Raw genomic sequence first — 22,345 nt, forward strand, 5'->3', positions numbered from 1 at the left:
TAAGTACAGATGCTCCTCAACTTAGGATGGGGCTATGTCCTGATAAAGCCATTGTTAAGGTCAAAATATTGTAAGTTGCACTGTTTTAAGTTGGGGGTTGTCTACGATGTTTTAACTAAATAGAAACCACCAAGGTGAAAAAAAAATATCTGACTGGCATGCACTTGGAAATTACCAACCATGAAAATAAACAGGGAACTATATCTAAAAATAAAGACAACAATCAGTTAATTGAAACTAAACCAATAGTGGCACAGAGGACATATAAGTAGATAAGAACATCAGGAATGTTAACAAGACTCTATTCCATGTGTTGAAGAAGGAAGCTGCATATTAAGGAGAGACATGAAAAATATAAAAAGACATACATTAAATTTCTGCAGAAGAAAAGTCATATAAATAAACTTCATATAATTAACAGCAAAAAAAAAAAAAAAAAAAAACAAAACACTGCAGGAGAAAAGATAAGTGAATTCTCAATGTAGTAGTAGATAGTATCCAAAACAAAATATATAGAGAAAAAGACTGGGGAAAAATGAAAAGTGTACTCTGGGAAACTTTAAGTGGCCCAATATAGCTATAGTTGGATCCCCAAAGGACAGGGAAAAAAAGAACAGAAGAAAAAAGTATTTGAAGAAATAACAGCCCTCAATTTCTGATAGTTAATGAAAGCTAAACCCTTCATATCCAACAGGATCAGCAAATCCCAGTCAGAAGAAACATAAAGAAAAATCTGCCAAGATGAGACCTAGAAACTATTTTGCTATGACCAGGAACGAAGAAAGGATGTCTGCTCTCACCATTCCTTTTCAGTTTTGTACTAGAAGTTCTCATCAATTCAGTAAGACAAGAAAGTACATAAGGTGTACATTGGGAAAGAAGAAATAAAACTGTCTTTGTTAACAAATGACATGATTGTTTACTAGAGAATCAACAAAAGACTCTTGAAAATAATAAGTAACCATGAAGAGGTTGGCAAATAAAAATTAATATACAAAAGTAAATCACTTTTTTTTTTGAGACGGAGTTTTGCTGCTGTTACCCAGGCTGGAGTGCAATAGCGCCATCTCGGCTCACCGCAACCTCTGCCTCCTGGGTTCAGGCAATTCTCCTGCCTCAGCCTCCTGAGTAGCTGGGATTACAGGCACGTGCCACCATGCCCACCTAATTTTTTGTATTTTTAGTAGAGACGGGGTTTCACCATGTTGACCAGGATGGTCCCGATCTCTTGACCTCGTGATCCACCCGCCTCGGCCTCCCAAAGTGCTGGGGTTACAGGCATGAGCCACTGCGCCCGGCCCAATCACTTTCTTATATACCATCAATTACTAAGAGGAATTTGACATTGAAAACACTAAAACATTTACAGTTGCCACCATATATGAAGTACTTAGATGATAGATCTTAGTGGTACTTAGACTATAGTAGTTAGACTATAGTACTTAGATCTATAAAAGGAAAATTCAAAAACTGAAGAAAATTGGAGAACCAAATAGATAAAGAGATATTTCATATTCATGGATAGGAACACTCAAGTTTTCTTATCAAGTTTTAAGTTCTTTTCACCTTCATCTATAGGTTCAATGCTATCTTAATCATTATCCCAGAAAGGTAATTTGTGGATATCAGCAAAGTGATGGTAACATTTACATGGACAGGCAAAAGACTCAGAATAGCCAACACAATTTTAAAGGAGAAGAACAAAGTTGGAAGACTGACTCTAACTTATTTCAAGACTTATTATAAAACTACAGTAATCAAAAGAGTATGAATTTTAATAAAAGAATAGACAAATAGATCGATGGAACAGACCAGAGAGCCCAGAAATTGACCCACATAAGTATAGCCAACTGCTCTTTGACAAGGAACCAAAGGCCAAATGATGAAACAAAGATTAGTCCTTTCAACAAATGGTGCTGGAACAACAGCATGTCCTTAAGCAAAAGAAATAAATCTAGACGTAGACTTTACACCCTACACAAAAATTCACAAAAAATAGATCATAGACATACATGTAAACCACAAAAATTATAAAATTCCTAGAAGATCACATCAAAGAAAATCTAGATGAACTTGTGTATTCATCTATTTTCACACTGCCATAAATAACTAACTGAGACTAAGTAATTTATAAAGAAAAGAGGTTTAATTGACTCACAGTTCCACATGACTGTGGAAGCATGACTGAGAGGCCTCAGGAAACCCACAATTATGTCATAAGGAGAAGGGGAGGCAAAGACCTTCTTCACATGGTGGCAGGAAAGAGACAGAGTGAAGAGGAAGTGCCACACACTTTGAAACAAGCAGATCTTGTGAGAACTCATTTACTATCATGAGAACATCAAAGGGGAAGTCTGCCCCATGATTCAATCATCTCCAACCAGGCCCCTCCCCTTAAATGTGCAGATTACAATTCGAGATGAGATTTTGCTTGGGACATAGACCCAAACCATACCAACTTGGGCATGTAAATGATTTTTAAGATACAAAAAACCGAAGAGATAATCCATGAAAAAAATTGATCAGCTGTACTTAGTCACTTATTCAAAAGTAAAGATTTTGCTTTGCAAATGACACTGTCAAGACAATAAGCAGGCTAAAGACTACATTGTGGAAGACAGTGTGGAAATTCCTCAAGGACCTAGAAATAGAAATTCCATTTGACCCAGCAATCCCATTACTGGGTATATAGCCAAAGGATTACAACGCATTCTATTATAAGGACACATGCACACATATGTTCATTGCAGCACTGTTTACAATGGCAAAGACTTGGAACCAACCCAAATGCCATCGATGATAGACTAGACAGGGAAAATGTGGCACATATACACCATGGAATACTATGCAGCCATAAAAAAACTATGAGTTCATGTCCTTTGTAGGGACATGGATGAAACTGGAAACCATCATTCTCAGCAAACTGACACAGGAACAGAGAATCAAGCACCTCATGCTCTCACTCATAGGTGGGTGTTGTACAATGAGAACACATGGACACAGGGAGGGGAGCATAACACACTGAGGTTTGTGGCGGGGGTCTAGAGGAGGGACAGAGAGGGGTAAGGAGTTGGGGAGAGATAGCATGGGGAGAAATGCCAGATATAGGTGATAGGGATGGAGGCAGCAAACCACAGTGCCATGTATGTACCTATGCAACAATCCTGCATGTTCTTTACATGTACCCAAGAACCTAAAATGCAATAAAAAATATATATACACCCAAAAAAAGACTAGGATTTATGATCCAACATGTACGAGTATCACAAAGAACTCTTACAACTCAAGATATCCTAAATACACAAAGAATTTTTAAAATTCATCAGTTAAAAAAATAAAAAAATCCAATGAAAGAAATTACTAAAACACCTTAACACACACCTCACCAAAGATATGCAAATATAAATAAGCATATGAAAAGTTGCTTACATCATGTAATTAGGTAATTGCAAATTAAGATAACAAGATACGCCTATACATTTATTAGAATGACACAACATTGCAACTTTATTCAAAACACTGCCAACTTTAAATGCTGAGCAGGATGTGGAACAATAGGAATTCTCATTCATTGATGGTGAAATTGCAAAATTTGGAAGAAAGTTTGGCAGTTTCTTATAAAATTAAATATATTTTTATTATCCTATTCATCAGTCACATTTCTTCCTGTTTACCCAAGAGTTGAAAACATATGTCCACACAAAAACCAGCACATGGATGTTTATATCAGCTTTATTCATAATTCCCAAAAGTTGGAAGAAAAGATGTCCTTTAGTAGGTAAATGAATAAATAAACTGTGGCACAACCAGATGATTGGGGTACTATTCAGCACTAAGAAAAATGAGCATCCAGCCATAAAAAAACATGGAAGAAACTTAAATATATGTTGTTGATTGAACTAAGTCAATCCGAAAAGGCTGCATACTGTATGATTTCAACTATATGGCATTCTAGAAAAGGTCAAACTACACGAAGAGTAATAAGTGCTTCCCATGGGAAGGGAGGAAAAAAGGATAAATGTATGGACTGCAAAGGATTTTGCAGTAGTAAAACTACTCGGTATGATACTATAATTGTAGATATGTTTAATGATATTAATAACTAATAATCTGGGTTCAAACCCAGAGAACGTACAACAGTAATATTGAACTCTAATGTAATCTGTGGCTGAGTGATAATAATGTCTCAGTACAGGTTTAGATTTACCTAAGTGTAACAAATGTGCCACTCTAATGACGAAAGTTGACAATGGGAGCTTATGTAAGTGTGAGGGTAGAGGTATAGGAGACATAACTAAACTTTCTTAATTTTGCCATGTCAAAGCAGTTTTTACTTTCTTAGACCTTTCAGACTGCTATAATAAAATACTATAAAATGGGTAGCTTATAAAAAAGAGAACTTTATTTTCCACCGATCTGTTAAAAGAAAATTCTTAGCCAAATTAAATTTAACAGAGTTTAAATGAGCAGAGAACAATTTACAAATTGGGCAACCTCCAGAGCCAGAGTAGGCTCAAAGAGACTCCAGTACAGCCATGTGGTGGAAGGACATTTATGGACAGAAAAAGGAAAATGATATACAGAAAACAGAAGTGAAGGAAAGAAACAACCAGATTGGTTATAGTTCAGCATTTGCCTTATTTGAACATGGGTTGAATAATTGGTCCCCTTTGATTGGACCAGTCTCAGTGATTAACACAAGAGCAGGTTACAGTCTTTTTATACTTGTATTCAGGTGACAGTTCACTAGGTACAGGGAAACCTCTTTATGTCAAACTTAAAATATGTAAGGGAGCAGCTTTAGGCTAAACTTGATTTAACAATCCCTGTTTTGGGTCATCCTCTCAATTTTGAGGGGATGACTAAAAGTTTAGATATTGATATCACTAGCATCATGATAAATGTACTTATTTGGTCTCAAAACTCGCTGGGAAATAGCAGAACAGTGGGTTTTTTAAGGTGAGAACAAGGACTTCAGATTAACTTCTTTGTAGGGTTTAGGGTAGAGAGTAGCTCCTTAAGGTGGAATCTCCTGTTTACAGGAGAAAAACAAAACTTGGTTTTGGATCTATCATTTTCTTTAAGATCTTAGTTTGATTAGGTCAGATTTAGCATAAGTGACTCTGATTTGGTTTAAAATGGTCTGTTGGGGCCTAGTGAATGAGCTCAATCCAAAACAGTGGCCTGTCATAATTTTGCTTAAAAATTACCCTCTTTGGTCATGTTCTCACTTAGGTGAGAGTATGATCAAAACTTCAGGCTTTAGCACCACTCTCAATTACCATCACTTTGGGTTTCTGGTCTCAGCACATCATTTATAGGCTACAGTACCCTCATGGTCACAACATTTTTTCAGCTCTTGTCATTCCAGTTGAAGACAGACCATTTGACACTCTAAGATGGCTGCAGGAAAGCATTTAAAACTTTTAAGAGAATACAGTGCACCAGGAATACTACTATTCTGACTATCAGGAATAATACCAAGAGCTTGTACACTCCTTAGCCAGCATTCTCATGAGCGAAACCAACTAAAATCAAATAAATCGAAGAATGAGTTAAAGAGTCTACTTGCTTTAACAAAGCAGCCTGTTCATTGATCCTCTACAAAAGAATCTCTATAATACCCAATTTATTTCTCCATGGGAAACGAGAAGTTCAAGCAACTGCACAGATACTTCTCTTTTTAGCCAGTAAGTAATTTAGAGCAATTCTATTATGTAGCATAACTTTCACAAGAGAATTTAAAGTCTGTTCTGCAACCATACTCTTTAGAGTAGAATGAGCTATAAAGTCTGTCATTGCCTCGTTTACTCAAAACCACAGAAAAAGAGACATAACAAATTAGGCCCATCTAGAAGAGCTAAAGCCTCCTAATAATGTTCTCTTTAACATGTGATGTAGGTTAAGAGGAGACCTATTACGTAGGTTAAGAGGAGTAAATAAGTGTTTGCTTCTGACTAATTATGAGACAGCAAACATACCATTAAAATTTCTCACCTACGTTGGCCCTTCATCTTCCATTTATCAAGGCCTAAGGTTGTCCATGTATAAGGCTGGCTGCAAAATTCTTCATGAATAAAAATAGACCCCATGAATGTACACAACAGACCCCCTTCTCAGTTCTATTCATCAAAGAGACATAAGCAAGGGAAAAAATGGAATGATAAGAGTCACATAATAGCAGAGAAATCTTGATACATGTTCTTGGGGAAAAGCTGTCCATATCAAATATGACTGTTTCTGGGGAAATATATCTGTTTCTGGGGAGGAACTTCCCTGGTTAGCTTTACCTTAAGGTTTTCAATGGGTGTACAGTTCTAAGAGTGTGGGGGGCTATGTGAGTTGTGAGATTATGAGCCCAAGTTTCAAGGTACCAAAATTTTGCTGCAATGTGTGCACAATGTCAGTCTTTCTCTGACACTCTGAGAAGACCACAGACTCCAATCCTCGGGTTCTAGATTATAAAGGGGTTGATTATCCCCAGTCAGTAGACCATGAAATGCATTCATTACCTGGTGGAAATATACTTTGGCGTAATGAGCTACATTATGACAACAGCCATCTTGCATGGGGAAGCTTTTATAAAACCAGAAAGTATGCATTACAAATTATAATTGAATGAATTCCTTCTACAAATGTTTAAATGGCCCATCAGGTAGCAGAAATGTACCTAAAGTTTTCAAATCCAGAAATGAGTTTGATAACAAACCATTGGTCAACTATTTGAGCAATTTAGATTGGTCACCAAAATCATTTACGTATTTTAATTTGGATAATTTTATTTATTCCATGATGGGTCATGAAATATAGAGCCTTCCAATAACAAATACTTTAAGGACTCAGGATGAGGTGGCTGTCCAGAATCATCGTGAATCATTCTTAACACTGGACTTACATTCTCTTAAATATCATTATTTCTCCAATACATGTTCATAGCACTGATAACTGAGAGGTTATCATAGGCAGTTTGACTTGGACCATGGAGTTCATTCAAATTGTATATCCAAATATTTCAGGGCTGACTGATTTATCATGAAAATCTCACAAAGTATTTTCTTGGTATTCAGTTAAATGTTTGTCCTGCTTGGGTTAGCCATTTTATAAACTAATCAATTAATCTTTTCATTAAAGTGTTGAAAATGCTTACCCAGTATGAATCATATAATATTAAAGTTATCAGAAGCTTGTATTCAAGAGTGCTTTTCAGGGTTCTTTCCATACTTTCATGAACCTCCTTAAAGATACCATACTCTAGGATTTCGTATGCTTGTCAAATTTTCAGAAACTGCACCAGAATTAAGCAATTAACTGTGGGAAAAACTGATGTGGATTCACACTATATTGGCCAGGTTGGTTTCAACTCCTGGCCTTAAGGATATCTCCCACCTTGGCCTCTCAAAGTGCTGGGTTTACAGTCATGAGCCACCACGCCCAGCATAAATGGTCATAAAGACACAACTGACAAGGAAATTTGGTCATTTCTGTGGCCGGCAATAACTAACCATAACCATTATTATGGTTGATAGCATATATCTAAACATAGAATTTTGGAAATCTTACACAATTTTGGAACATATATTAATAATATATCATTAAAATATAACTTGACAAAGTTGAAAATCATTTTTAATTTGGCAATGGTTTTCATGTAACTTAACATGTCAAAAAATCAGCTTATCTCTCTTTTAGATGCTTTAGGGGCCTTCTGTAGCATTCCAAAGTTAGAGATCAAAAAAGAGTTAACTTTGAAGCTGAAATTTGATTTTGGAAAGGTTGGCAAATATTACAAAGTATTAAAATATTTGACTGAAATAGGATCACAGGTTACCATAAAATAATAGTCATTCATTTAGCCAAAGTGATAATTAAGATATTTTTTAAAATCAAAAACCTGTACTCTTTAATAAAGAAGCTGTTTTCCAAATAAGGAAAAGATCTAAGACAGTATGAGACAGAATCTATCTCTTCTCTCCTCTCTCTTTTTTTGTTTTTACAATTTACTCCAAAAGTGAGGAAAACTATTTGAATGTGTCTGATTAATACTATGTAAATTTTTGTTCAAAAGAGAAAAACAAATTTTAGTTTTATATTGTGTATCAGCAATGCAAAAGCTTATTTTAATAAAACCCTGTAAATAAATTAATCAAATCTGTCTTCTTTTAACCACACAAGGTTTCCATAAGTTTTTTGTTTTACATTTTCTCCAACTTTCTATATTCATCCAGATTTATCTATTTTTTTACTCCTTCAATATGGAACCTGCAAGTAACTTCAAACTAGAAAAAATATTTAAACAAGCACACATTTTAATGACTTTATAAACTTTCTCATTAAAAACATATTTTTGTTTATACTTTTGTTCATATACTCTGTATACAGAATTGTTTTTCTCACATATAGTAGTTTTAGTTAAATATATTAACTATAATTTTAACTCTTAGTAACCCCAATTTGTACTGAAAACTCTAGAAAGTAATTTTGAACTGTTTGCTATCAGTATTTATAAATAAAATTCATTTTATAATTTTTTAAGAAGGATGGTTCTCCAAATTATTGTTTATTAACAACTTTTCTATAGCATTTAAAAATAGCATGTCAAGGTATATAGACTTAAACATGTTTAATAATCAATATTGCAGTATTTTAACTTAAAATGATTCAGACATTTTATGATTATTACTTAATCTAACATAATATGTCTTTAAGATTTTAAATTACTGAAAATAATTTGGAAGTAAACATAATTACCCACCCTAGTGTTTTCCCCAGTAATCCTGGGTCCCAGATTGCCATGTGACACCCAGGAAGGTCAGGGCTATGAAGATCAGGACTTATCTGAGTCCTGAATTTACATCCTAGGTGTAGAGGGGTCAGAACAGAAGACAGAGCTGTGAAGACTATATCTGGATGTTCTATTTCTTCCCAAAACAGCCAGGAGGCAAAACAGGGAGAGAGTAAGGAAGACGGGCCTCATTGGGTTTGATTCTGGCTTGCAGTTGCTGGTCTGGGTACTGAGAATTTTTCTCCAGACCTCATCATGTCTACCTATCCAGACCCCCAAATCCAGAGACTATAATCCAAAAACATAAACTCACAGTCGAATCAAGCAAGTTTCTAATTATATTTAACTGATAATTTTGAAATCATTCCTGTTTTACTAAAAAAATGTTAAGCAGCATTATTTACTAAATATTATCACATACACATAATGCATATAGACATACAAACACAGAGAAGCAATTCTTATAGCTTTCATAAAGGATTTTCATTTGCTGGCTTTTAAATAGCTTTTCTTTTCCCCATTCAGACTATCAATCTTTCAATTACTTGTTTCATTGCCTTAAGCAATTGTTAACTACACTACAAATTTGTATTTCTAAAAAGACAACTCTTAGGAGAAACAAAAAGTATTATATTTTGTAAGCACAGAGCTAAGATTTTAGCCCTAAATATTGTATCATAATTTGCTCAAACTAAGGGAAAAATACAGTGCCCAAGTAAAAGTTCAGTCAAGACGAGATGGCCAGTAAAGCACCTTAAACAAAGGTAGAAGTTGTGATGTAAATTTAAAACGATGGTAAGAATTTCTAAGGTATATCAACACACATCTTAAAAACGGAGACTTCCTTTGTAGATGTAAATTTTTTTTCCAAAAGAGTTTAAAGATTGCCCGTTAAATTCCACAAAGGTTTATTTTACGTCTGTTAAGTGTTCATGTCAACTTAGCTACTGTTTCTTAGCTAAAATTACTGAGTTCAGGGAAGAGCCCATCAGGAATAGGGCAAAGTATACTCTGTCTGAACTCAGCATGAATAGACCTGAAAAAGAGGCAAGCCTAGTTTAACTGAGGGGCTGTGTTTTATAGACACTAGATCTAGGAGAGCTTTTTTCATCTTAGAGCAGAATACTAACTAAGCCAAAAGGCTGGCAGATTTAACTTTTCTTATCAATTAGTCCCTTAAGCTTTTTATTTATCTTTTTAAAGAGTCTTTAAATAAAAATGTTGAAATCTTTTTGGAAGCTTCTGCCTATCAATAGGCATTCCTAGATGAGACTAATCTAGGAATAATAGGGGTTCCTAGATGGGAGCCCTCATCTTCAAATGCACTTCTTTAAGTGCAATATTGTTCATTAGGAACACTCTGTAACTTTATTTTTTTAATTATTTTCTACAGTTTTTTCTGTTTTAGTTTGTTATGTTTTATGATAGGGTCTCACTCTAACACCGAGGCTAAAGTGCAGTGGCATAATCTCAGCTCACTGTAACTTCTGCCTCCTGAGCTCAAGTGAACCTCCTGCCTCAGCCTCCTTCCTGAATAGCTCGAAATTCAGGCAAGTTCCACCATGCCTACCTAATTTTTGCATTTTTGGTAGAAACAGGATTTTGCCATGTTGCCCAGGTTTGTCTTGAACTCCTGGACAAAAGCAATCCACCCACCTCAGCTTCCCATAGTGCTGGGATTACATGAGCCAACATGTCTAGCCTTCACAGTAACATTAAATTATCTTTAGTAAGATTTTGCCATTTCTGTAAGCCTTTACTGCATCTGGAGTTTCATCTTTAAGCATGTATAAGGCAGGACATACTCAGTTCAGAAATGCAGGATCTTATTTGTACCTCAGATATTGACTTTGGCTCTCAGATCCCTTGATCAGCTTAGCCAGTGATTTATTTCCCACCTAAGTGTTCAAGAACAAGAAACAAAGGAGATAGAGAGCACAACAATCCCTACAAATTTCCAAAAGCTGAAGTTCACAGTCCCTGCAACATTGCCATTTACTACCAGTTTCTTTCTGACCCGGTTAAACCTAAGAGGCTTCTAAATGGATCCAAGTCAGTTAATTATCAGAACCAATCTGATCCTGGACCCAGTCTAATTTCCACTGGGACTTCCAAATCCAGTTTGGATCAGAAATTTGCTCAAACTAACTTGAGAGTTCAAAACAAATCCATGGAGTTTTAGAACCCAAGAGTGAATCCACCAGGATCCCAAGATCCCAAGTTGCTCAGAGAGAGCAATGGACACAATGGGCCCAGCAGGTACCTCACTTGATTACTTAATGTTTCTAGGGGTCGTTAAAAGCTCTACTTTCAATCCCACTTCTGATGCCATCTGTTAAAAGAAAATCCCTAGCCAAATTAAATTTAACAGAGTTTAATTGAACAAAGAAAAACTCATGAATCGGGCAGTTTTCCGAGCCAGAGAAGGCTCAGAGAGACTCCAGTGCAGTCACATGTTGGAAGAAGTTTTATAGACATAAAAAGGAAAGTGATGCACAGAAAATGAATGTAAGGTACAGAAACAGCAATTGGGCTGGGCGTGGGGGCTCACGCCTGTAATCCCTGCACTTTTGGAGGCCAAGGCAGGCAGATCACCTGAGGTCAGGAGTTCAAGACCAGCCTGGCTAACATGGTCTATTTACCCCATTTCTACTAAAATTACAAAAATGTGCTGGGCATGGTGGCACATACCTGTAATCCCATCTACTCAGGAGGCTGAGGCAGGAGAATCACCTGAATCCAGGAAGCAGAGGTTGCAGTGAGCTGAGATTGTACCATTGCACTACAGCCTGGGGAAAAAAAGCAAAATTCCATCTCAAAAAAAAAAAAAAAAGAAAGAAAAGAAACAGCAGATTGGTTGTTCGCCTTATTTGAACATGATTTGAACAACTGTGCCCTTTTGATTGGCCAAAACTTGGTGATTGGCATATGGCATAAGAGTAGATTATTGTCTGTTTACACTTCCAGTTAGATTATAATTCACTATGTACAGAGAAATCTTAAAACCTAAACTTAAAAATATGTAAGGAGGCAACTTTAGGATAAAATTGATTTAATAGCTCTAAAGGCTGAGAAGTCTAAGGTTAAGTCACCAATAGATTTGCCATCTAGTGAAAGGTCACTCTTTCCAGATGATGCCTTCTTCCAACATCTTCACATGGTGAAAGAAACCAACAAACTTCCTTGGGCTTCTTTTATAAGGGCACTGATTCTACCCATGAGGGTTCTGCCCTTACGACCTAATCACCTCCCAGAGCTCCCCACCTTCATACTGGGAATTAGGTTTCAACATATGAATCTGAGGGAAACACAGGTATTCACAACATAGCAATTAACTTGTTTTGCTTTTTTAAGAACAAAATGTAGAGATATCGAAGCATGTGATTCCCTGTGACAATGTGGGAATCACGAATGGTGTCACATACTGGGTATTACAGCACCTATAACCCAGGTGACCTATGAAAGACCCCCAGGCACACACAGATAAAGGTATATTGGGGTACCCCTTACCACATAAATTTGTCTTAAGAAACACAACATAATGTTTCCTAATTGTACCAGGCATTTAGCTAACAATGGATAAAGTATATATATGGTAGACAAAACAAAACCATATTACCAGATCAGAGATATTTTGGGGAAATAGGACCAAGCATAGGAAAATTATGGCAAACAGAATTTGCCTCTAATGTAAAGAGACATTCAGAGGGTAGAAGTTTCTTGCAAGAATGTGATGGCTATCCTATTGCAGAAGGAAGGCAAACAGTGGCAAGCTTCTTAGTCTGATAAAGAAGTTTAACTAAATGGGTTTTCTAAAATAAAAATAAAATGTTAAAACAACATAACCAAATGATAGAAAGGAGGTTGCACTCTAAGTTAAGCAGGGATTTTAGATATGCTATTATAAAAAGAAGCAGAAGTGGTCCAGGGTGAGAGAACTACTTCTGGAATGGCAGGAAACATCCCCTGTGAAAAAACTGTTACTGGTGAAAATTATAAACATGCTTAACAGTTTAATAGCTTTACAAATTGTCCAAAGTACACACAGCAAATGAAGAAACAATATCTACTAAAACCAGCCAAAGTCTATGACATTTGAGACTCCACCCACTCTCTTTATTCCATACAACCCCAGCTCAGCATGAAAGAAGCTTCTATTCATGTGTGTTCAGTCAAGAATGCAGGACTCTCTCTCCCCTCAACCCCTACTTATGTGCTATAGTATCCACCTGGGGTGAGGGGGCAGCCACCACCAATTCTCATTCTCCCTAAATCAGCTGAGTGGTTTGGGCTTTCTTAACTATACATAAACCACACTAGTAGGACAAAAGTTCTACTGCTGGTACAGCAGACGGTTAATCAGCCTCACACCAACTCATTTGAGGGGGTATATTCCACGCTGGGAGAGACAAGCCGAGGAGACTGGCAGCTACCACCCTAGCTCATGGCTCCATTTGTAAAGCAGTGGTGTCACTCAGAGAAAAGAAGTCATTGCCTCTGTCCTCATCACTGTATCAGAAATTTTGTGGGATGATGGGAAGGAGCAAGTTCTAAAAGCAGAGAGCTCCAAAGCTCTCTCTAAGAGAACTGACTTTATTTGAAACAGTGTGGGGAAGTGACAAGAAATTATGAGGAAGCTGGTAGTTCTATGAAAAGAGCAAGCTAGATTCTAAGCCAGCTACATGTTTGCCCGAGAGAATTAAAGAAAGAGATAGCTAACAAGAGCCCTCCTAGGGTTGAAACAAATATTGAAGAAAGGCCTCAAAAACCAGTCTTGCAAAAAGGACTGAATTTAATTGGATTATACGGTGGAACAATTAACACCCCCAAGGCACTATTAAAAACTATGAAGCGGGCCGGGCGCAGTGGCTCACGGCTGTAATCCCAGCACTTTGGGAGGCCAAGATGGGTGGATCACAAGGTCAAGAGATCGAGGCCATCCTGGTCAACATGGTGAAACCCCGTCTCTACTAAAAATACAAAAAATTAGCTGGGCATGGTGGTGTGTGCCTGTAATCCCAGCTACTCAGGAGGCCGAGGCAGGAGAATTGCCTGAACCCAGGAGGCAGAGGTTGCAGTGAGCCGAGATCGCGCCATTGCACTCCAGCCTGGGTAACAAGGGCGAAACTCCGTCTCAAAAAAAAAAAAAAACTATGAAGCAATCAGCCAGCAATTCAAGGAGGCTAACAACTGGATGTAATACTTACAGTGGCAGACAAATTAATAATGAAATCAGAGAAAGAAAGAATCAAAGGGAATATTGCTAAAACCACTTCATCCCAGGGTTATGCACATAACCAAGGCTTCACCCTCTGAGCAGTGACATCAGAGGCTGCACACTGTGGGAAAAAATAGACATCATTGAAATAGTACACCTTGTTACTGAAAATCCAACAAGTTTTAAGGGATCCATATAAACATTTCCTAGAGCATATTTTCTAAGATATCTAGTTTTCAACAACAAAAAAAATGAAACATACAATGAAACCAAAAGTGTGACCCCTATACAGGAAAAAAGTAGACAACGAAAACTACCTTTGAGAGAATCCAAATATCAAACTTAGCAGAAAAAGACTTCAAAGCATTTAATGTAAATATATTTTAAAAACTAAAGAACACCGTAAAGAACTGAAGAAAGGTATGAGGACAATGTCTCAACAAATAGAGACTATCAGTAAAAAGATAAAAGTTATTTTAAAAAACAAATGGAAATTCTGCAGTTTAAAAGTACAATGCTTGGAATGAAACATTTACTCAAGTGCTCAGCAGTAGATTTGAACTGGCTAAGAATCAGTGAAATTAAGGATAGATTGACAGAGATTATATACTTTGAGGAGAAGAGAAGGAAAAAGAAAAGAAAGAAAGAAAAAGGCTCATAGAAATGTAAAACATAATTAAGCAAACCAAAATATGCATAATGAAAGTTACAGAAGTAGAGGACAAAGAGTAATGAGCACAAAACTTATTCAAAAAAGTAATGACTGAAAACCTTCCAAAGTTGACTTAAAACATTAATCCACACATCAAAGAAACTCAATGAATCCCAAATAGGACAAACACAAAGAAACTTACACTCAGACATATCAAAGTGAAAATACTCACAGGCAATGATAAAATAATAAAAGCACCAAGATAAAAATGACTTTTTACAGAAAAGGGAACACCAGTAAGGTTATGTACTGGTCTGTTCTCACACTCCTATGAAGAAATACCTGAGACTGGGTAATTTACAAAGGAAAGAGGTTTAATTGACTCACAGTTGTGCATGGCTAGGGGGCCTCAGGAAACTTAACGTGTATGGCAAAAAAGGAAGCAAACACGTCCTTCTTCACATGGCAGCAGGAGAGAGAAGTGTCGAGCAAAGGAGGAAAAGCCCCTTATAAAACCATCAGATCTCATGAGAACTCACTCACAATTACAACAACATCATGGGAGTAACCACCCCCACAATTCAATTACCTCCCACCAGGAACCTCCCACAACAGGTAGAGATTATGAGAACTACAATTCAAGGTGAGATTTGGGTGAGGACACAGCCACACCATATCATCCTGCCCCAGGCCCTCCAAAATATCATGTCCTCACATTTCAAAACCAAGCATGCCTTTCCAACAGTCCCCAAATTCTTAGCTCATTCCAGCATTAACCAAAAAGTCTAAGTCCAAAGTAAGGTCTCATTTAAGACAAGGCAAGTTCCTTTCTCCTATGAACCTATAAAATCAAAAACAAGTTAGTTACTTCCTAGATATAATGAGATTATAGGCATTAGGTAAATACTTATTCCAAATGGGAGAAATTGACCAAAACAAAGGGGCTATAGGCCCCATGCAAGTCCGAAATCCAAAAGGGCCGTGATTAAACCTTAAAGTTCTAAAATGATCTTTTGACTCCCTGTCTCACATCCAGATCACACTGATGCATAAGGTGTGTTTCCACAGCCTTGGGCAGCTCCAACCCTGTGGTTTTCAGGGTACAGCCCCCTGCTCCGGGTGTTTTCATGACTTGCATTGACTATCTGCAGCTTTACCAGGCACACGGTGCAAGACATCAGTGGATCTACCATCTGGGCTCTGGAGGACAGTGGCCCCCTTCTCACAGTTCCACTAAGCAGTACCCCTGTGGGGACTCTGTGTGAGGGCTCTGACCCCACATTTCCTTTCCACACTTGCACCCATGGTCAGCACCCGCAAAAGTCACTGGGGCTTGAGAATATTAGGTCAGAAGTAATAAAAGGATGCCTTTTTAAATCTCCTTCATGTACCCCAGGTATTCGTTGCAAAGAGAAAGAAATACATTTCTCCAAAGAATATATATATATACATAAAAAGATGCTTAACATCCTTACTCATCATGGAAAGGCAAATCAAACTCACAGTGAATTACCACATCACACTCATTAGGATGATTACAGAGATGAAATGCTATGGTCTGAATGTTTGTTACTCCCTCAAAATTCATACACTGAAACCTAATTCCTAGGGGTATTGTATTAAGAGATGGGGTCTTTCAGAAGTGATTAGGTAGGGGTAGAAACCTTACGAATTGGATTGATGCTCCTATAAAGAGGCCAAAGAGAGTTTATTTGCCCCTTCCCATATGTAGGGATGGAGTAAAATGGCAGCATGTATAGAAATGAGGCTTCACCAGACACCACAAGTCACCTTGATCTTGGACTTCCCAGACTTCAGAACTGAAAAATAAAATGCTCTTGTTTATAAGTTACTCAGTCTAAGGTACTTTATTATAGCAGCCTGAATGAAGTAAGACAGATGGCTACAATCAAATAGATGGACACAAAAAAAGTGTTGGCAAGCATATAAAGAAATTCAAACCCCTAAACATTGCTAGCAGAAATTTAAAGTGGTGCAGCCACTTGAAAAAACAGTCTGGCCATTCCTCAAAAGACTAAACATAAAATTCCTATGTTATCCAGCAATTTCACTCCTAGGTGTATACCCTATATAATTCAAAATATATGTCTACACAAAACCTATATACAAATCATCACAGAATTGTTCATAATAGTCCAAAAGTAGAAACAACCCAAAGTCCAATCAATGGATGAATGGATTAAATAAAATATGTTAAAGTCATACAATGGAATATTGCATGGCATTAAAAATGAATCAATAAGCAATAATATGGATGTATTTTGAGAGTATTATGCTAAGCAGAAGAAGCTAATTTTGAAAGGTTACTATTGTATGATTACATTTGTATGAAATGGAGTGCATGAAATTTATATAAAATGTTAGAAGAGGCAAATCTAGAGAGACAGAAAGATTAGTGATTGTCTAGGACTTGGGGAGTTGGGGGGAAATGCTTACAGATGTAGATTTTCTTTTGAGGGTGATAATATATTTTAAAACTTACCATGGTGACAGTTGCACACTCTGTGAATGTACCAAAAAAACATACAAAAACTATTTAACTGTATCCTTTAAATGGGTAAATGGCATGTGATATGAATTATATGTCAACAAACGTGTTAACAAAAGAAAGAAAGAAGGAGGTGGAGTAGGACCTGCCCAGATCTTCAGCTTTTCATCTTAACTGCCAAATTCATTTATAGAAAATCTGTCAGAACCACCCTAATTATGGAAGCTTCTAAATGGGTAATATAGTTTACATCAGTCTCTTTAATAGCTTTGATCAAAATCAAATCAATTAGACACAGATCAAAATAAGACATACCAGCTGGGCACGGTGCTCACACCTGTAATGCCAGCACTTTAGGAGGCCAAGGCAGATGGATCACTTGGGGTCAGGAGCTTGAGACTTTCCTGGCCAACAAGGTAAAACCCCATCTCTACTAAAAATACAAAAATTAGCTAGGAGTGGTGGCACGCACCTGTATTCCCAACTACTCCAGAGTTCTGAGGCAAGAGAATTGCTTGAACCTGGGAGGAAGAGGTTGCAGTGTGCCATGCACTCCTGCCTGGGCAACAGAGTGTGACACTGTCTCAAAAAAAAAAAAAAAAAAAAAAAGACATACACAATTGTAGAATTTGTGAAGACAGGAAATATAGTAACTTAAATTTTTCTCAGAAAACCCCACTTAAAAGTTGATTGTTTATCTTAGAAGAACCCACCCATGGGGAAGCTATTTCAGTCTGATTCTGTAAAATGATACAATTTCTGTCTTGTACATTGAAATCACTGAGACTTAGCCATAGATTTATAACACCCTACACAACAAAACCTGTAGCCAAGAAGAGGTCATTTCTATTAGCAAGGGGCAAGAATACAGCAATCATAATTTTTGATTTGTTGATAAAACCCAAACAAACTTAAATTATTTTCCTAGCAAGAAAAGTTGTTTTGGTTTAATAATAATGTGATTCCTATGAATTTTCCAATTGTTTTGGTTTAATAATAATGTGATTCCTATGAATTTTCCAATTGTTAATGTTACTTGTAAAAAAATAAAACTAGCTTGTCACTTATTTATTTGTCCCTTAACCTTAGTCACATTTGAGGAAACTTCTTGAAAATAGTTTTATCCATCCACCAATTTCAAATAGTGTTATTAAAAAGCGAATAAATCATTTTATGCAAATTAAAACATAGAATTGAGAGGAGATTGGTTTTTATTGAAAGAAAATTGAATAGCGAAAACTTAGGGTACCAGAAATGTCAATGCTGATTTAATCTGTGTAGAAAGGTGACTAGAGAGCACACATTAGTAGGCTCTAAGTAAACGCCTCTGAATTCCCATTTAAAATGTAGTTCTTTTTTTCTTGGTAAGATGGCTCCCAAATAAATTGTTCAGGAACCATCAGGGCACTCCCCAACACAAAAGCGAATGTCATGTTGTAGCGTCATTCCTAAATTGACAAGGTAAGCAAATACTTCAACCTTTTCTAATTAAATAGCATTTGCTTATTCAAAATATATATTTAATTGCCACAGTACATCTGATTTTCATTCCAAATGTTTAACAAAATGAAAAAATAGTAATTTTCTGGGTGGGTGCAGTGGGTCACACCTGTAACCCCAACATTTTGGGAGGCTGTCGGGAGAATAGCTTGAGACTGGAAGTTCAAGACCAGCATGGGCAAAATGAAAAGGAAAATAGTAATTTTTCAACTTGGAAGACTTGGCCTGAATTGGAAACTGGTAAATAATCTGCTAGGTATTTTTCAAAAATAAGAAGGATTCTAATTTCTTTCTTTTTTTTTTTTTTTTTTTTTTTTTTTTTTTTTTTTTTTGAGATGGAGTTTCACTCTTATTACCCAGGCTGGAGTGCAATGACTCGATCTCGGCTCACTACAACCACCGCCTCCTGGGTTCAGGCAATTCTCCTGCCTCGGCCTCCTGAGTAGCTGGGATTACAGGCACGCGCCACCATGCCCAGCTAATTTTTTGTATTTTTAGTAGAGACGGGGTTTCACCATGTTAACCAGGATAGTCTCGATCTCTTGACCTCGTGATCCCCCCGCCTCGGCCTCCCAAAGTGCTGGGATTACAGGCTTGAGCCACCGCGCCCAGCCAGGATTCTAATTTCTAAGTGATTAGTAGCTCCCAAGATTCTCATTTGAATTCCACATTTCAGGTTTAACAGAATCACCACAATGTGATCTAGTTTTTCTCTTCTTGCAGCATATGTCAGGGAAGCACTTCATATAGGTGAACAACTAGGCTCAGTTTTCAGTGGAAAAAGATGCCTTTTTTCCCAAATATTATGAAGTAGACAAGAAACAATAAACATTATGCTCAAATTAATATAAAGCATGGATTGAATAAATCTCTAAAATAATTTGATATGGCATCTGCACTTCTCAAATGAGAGACAGTACAATCAGCCTGCCTTTAAACATCCTTATTACTAAACTCAGTAATAAATCCTCTGTGGCAATAGATTTGACAATTTTATATTGTACGTCTTGTTAGCGCCACCTACTGAGTGCTGGTCACATTTTGTAAATCTCAATTACAAATCACTGTCTGAAAATGCAAAAGGAAACAAATCAAAGTTAACAAAACGATGAAAATACAATGATTATGTCTCCAGCTTTTTATTTTCATCAGCACTACTGAAGTATAGATACAGTTACCAGAGCAGTGAATGACATGTCAGAAAAAGAATTAGTTATAAATTACATTTATATAAATATGACAATTTGATTAAAGAGGATTTATGTTGACAAAAGCAAATATTATTAAGCCATTCCTGCCTTACCCATATCACAAAGTTGTAACAAAAATAATTCATTTGAAAAATGCTTGAAAACCACAAAACATTAAAAATGGGAATCACTATTCCATAATGCAATAGCATTTTCATTTTATAATTTTTTTCAAAAATTTTTTAAATGCCACAACTAAATTTATGATACAAGCTAGATACTACTTTTAGGTTCAGTTGAGCTTAGCATTTGGAAAAGCTGAAACATGCACTTTCAAAGGATGGGAATTTTCTACATTAGATGATTTAGAATCCCTTATATATTGTTTTCTCATTTCTATGAAAATAGAAAGGCTACTTTTATACCCTAAAGTCATGTTTATTTTTCAGTTCTGAAAATGGATTGAATCATACACACAGAGAGTGGCATATGAAGACTTTATTAATAAAAATAAAGTTGGTGATTCAAACTTCTGATTTTGCCAAAACTACTAAAGGAAGTATGAAGCACATGAGGAACTTAATGTGGTTAAGTTTCAAGTTTATTGACACTCGACTGTTGGTGAGGTTTATAAAATAGGTTTATTCTATATAAGAAATGCTCCTCTCACAAGCTTTAACTCTTTCATCACCTGTCTGTAGGTCTTGTTTGAAATAATAAAACAATATAAAATAATCAAAAATAAAATAAAAATGAAGTGAATTCATATTTGATTAAATACGTTCATTACATTTATTCTTTCCACCTTATACATAGTGCTGGTTCAAAACACAAGTTTTGAAGAATCAAATGATGCTCACTTTGCATGCTTTCTTATTTACAATATACAAGAATATCAAGGAGCCCTACCAAATTTGGAAGCATCTAAATATGTGTAAACCTCTAAATGATTGTCATAAGCATAAAAGATAACCACCTGATATGTTACCTTTTCCCATGGAGGCTTTGACATATTGTAAATATAAATGTAGCCAAAATATTGAAGTCAATCCCACCTTCCCACATGCAAATATATTAACGTATAACAGAAATCATCCTTTTGCCCAACTCCCCCTACAAGGCACCTTCATGGCCATCTCTCCTGATCTCCCAGGGGGTTTCTCAGTATGAAGAGCCCAATTACAAAATAGGAAAAGCGCCACTCAAAGCCTATATATACATGCAGTTGCGAAGTGTTCTGGAGAGGTTAAAAGACTGATATGAATTTGGCCCACTGCATATAACCTGCAGCAATATTGCCATAAAACAGGATTTGAATGAGCCCAGGTTGGAAAAATAAATTACCTTTATGCCTTGAAGGCAATCTCCATAGGTCAAGGCTAATGCCTTTTTCTTTGCTATTGTGTAAGATAATCATCTCTATCACCTTTTTTTCTTTTCTTTTTTTTTTAGATAACTAGGTGGTTTTGACATTTTTGTGGTTGGTAATCTAATATTTTTTCACAAATTTTCTTTCAGGAAATAGAAAATTTTTACAGTAATTGAATGAGAATGATGGATCATGCTAATAAATGTCTTTCTCAAAACCTGTCATAACTCTAAATCAAAGTTAGGGTATTAATATGAGACTCCTATATTCCTTATGTATATTTCATGTCCGCATGTGTCTAGCTGATGTCAACAGCAGAGGAAAATAACATCGGGTTCAAGAAATGTGGTCCTGTTAATATTTATGTGAGGTATTGACTTGATAATGAACATCAGTAAAAATTTCAGTCAAATAAAAAAATGTACTTGTGTCTATAAATATATTTAATATACAGAAACCTTAAGGAGAAAAACATGTGAGCCTTGACAGTAAAGGTGCAACATAGCACATAAGTTGTAATGGTCAATGCAATTTAAATATTAGAGTTTATGAGCCAGATATCAAGCTGCTAATTTACCTTCATTATCTCTTGTCATATTCATAGCAACACCATGAACACCATATTATTATTCCCATTTTACAGATGACAAAAGTAAATCTAGAGCAGTAAAATATATTCAAGCCTGCCCAGCTAGATAGGGACAGAAAAGAGAACTGAAACTTAGCAGATGTCCAATCACTCAGTCATACATACTGGCAAGGAGCTAAATCTGCAAAGATTGAAACTCTTTTCTAATTCACTCAGAGTGATTGTTTGCTCACCAAGCTGTGTGCCTTCAGGACTTTCTGCTCAAATCAAGTGTTTTTTCTAATTTATACAAATATGTCAAGTGACCTCATATTAGCCTGTGTGTTGTCAAATGTTCTAAATTTCAAAAAGTTTGCTTTAACTCAGTTGACCAGGAGTAAGACCATGGAGATAAGAAATTTAAATTTAACCTAAATGATGAATAGGATTGGCCGGGCGCGGTGGCTCACTCTTGTAATCCCAGCACTTTGGGAGGCCAAGGCAGGCGGATCACCTGAGGTTGGGAGCTCAAGAACAGCCTGACCAACATGGAGAAA

At 36.4% G+C, this 22,345-nt stretch overlaps 2 protein-coding genes across 4 annotated transcripts in view; one reads left to right on the top strand and one right to left on the bottom strand.

Moving 5' to 3' along the window:
- Positions 1-22,345, bottom strand: part of NMBR (neuromedin B receptor) — a 79,880-nt gene that overhangs the window by 20,216 nt on the left and 37,319 nt on the right. For 2 of the 3 annotated variants that reach the window (XM_054254478.2, XM_035296873.3), the window contains exon 2: positions 11,474-11,571. The exons of the other annotated variant lie outside the window; for it this stretch is intronic. The gene's annotated coding sequence lies outside the window, so the exon portion shown is untranslated. The remainder of the gene's footprint in view (positions 1-11,473; positions 11,572-22,345) is intronic. 3 annotated transcript variants of the gene reach the window in all.
- GJE1 (gap junction protein epsilon 1) overlaps positions 6,537-22,345 on the top strand; it is a 43,595-nt gene continuing 27,786 nt past the window's right edge. The window contains 2 exon segments of the mRNA XM_078370902.1: positions 6,537-6,594; positions 7,690-7,772. Coding sequence (XP_078227028.1) covers positions 6,537-6,594; positions 7,690-7,772 — 141 coding nt within the window.

Source organism: Callithrix jacchus, chromosome 4 (assembly GCF_049354715.1).
Source record: "Callithrix jacchus isolate 240 chromosome 4, calJac240_pri, whole genome shotgun sequence".
NCBI lineage: Eukaryota > Metazoa > Chordata > Mammalia > Primates > Cebidae > Callithrix > Callithrix jacchus.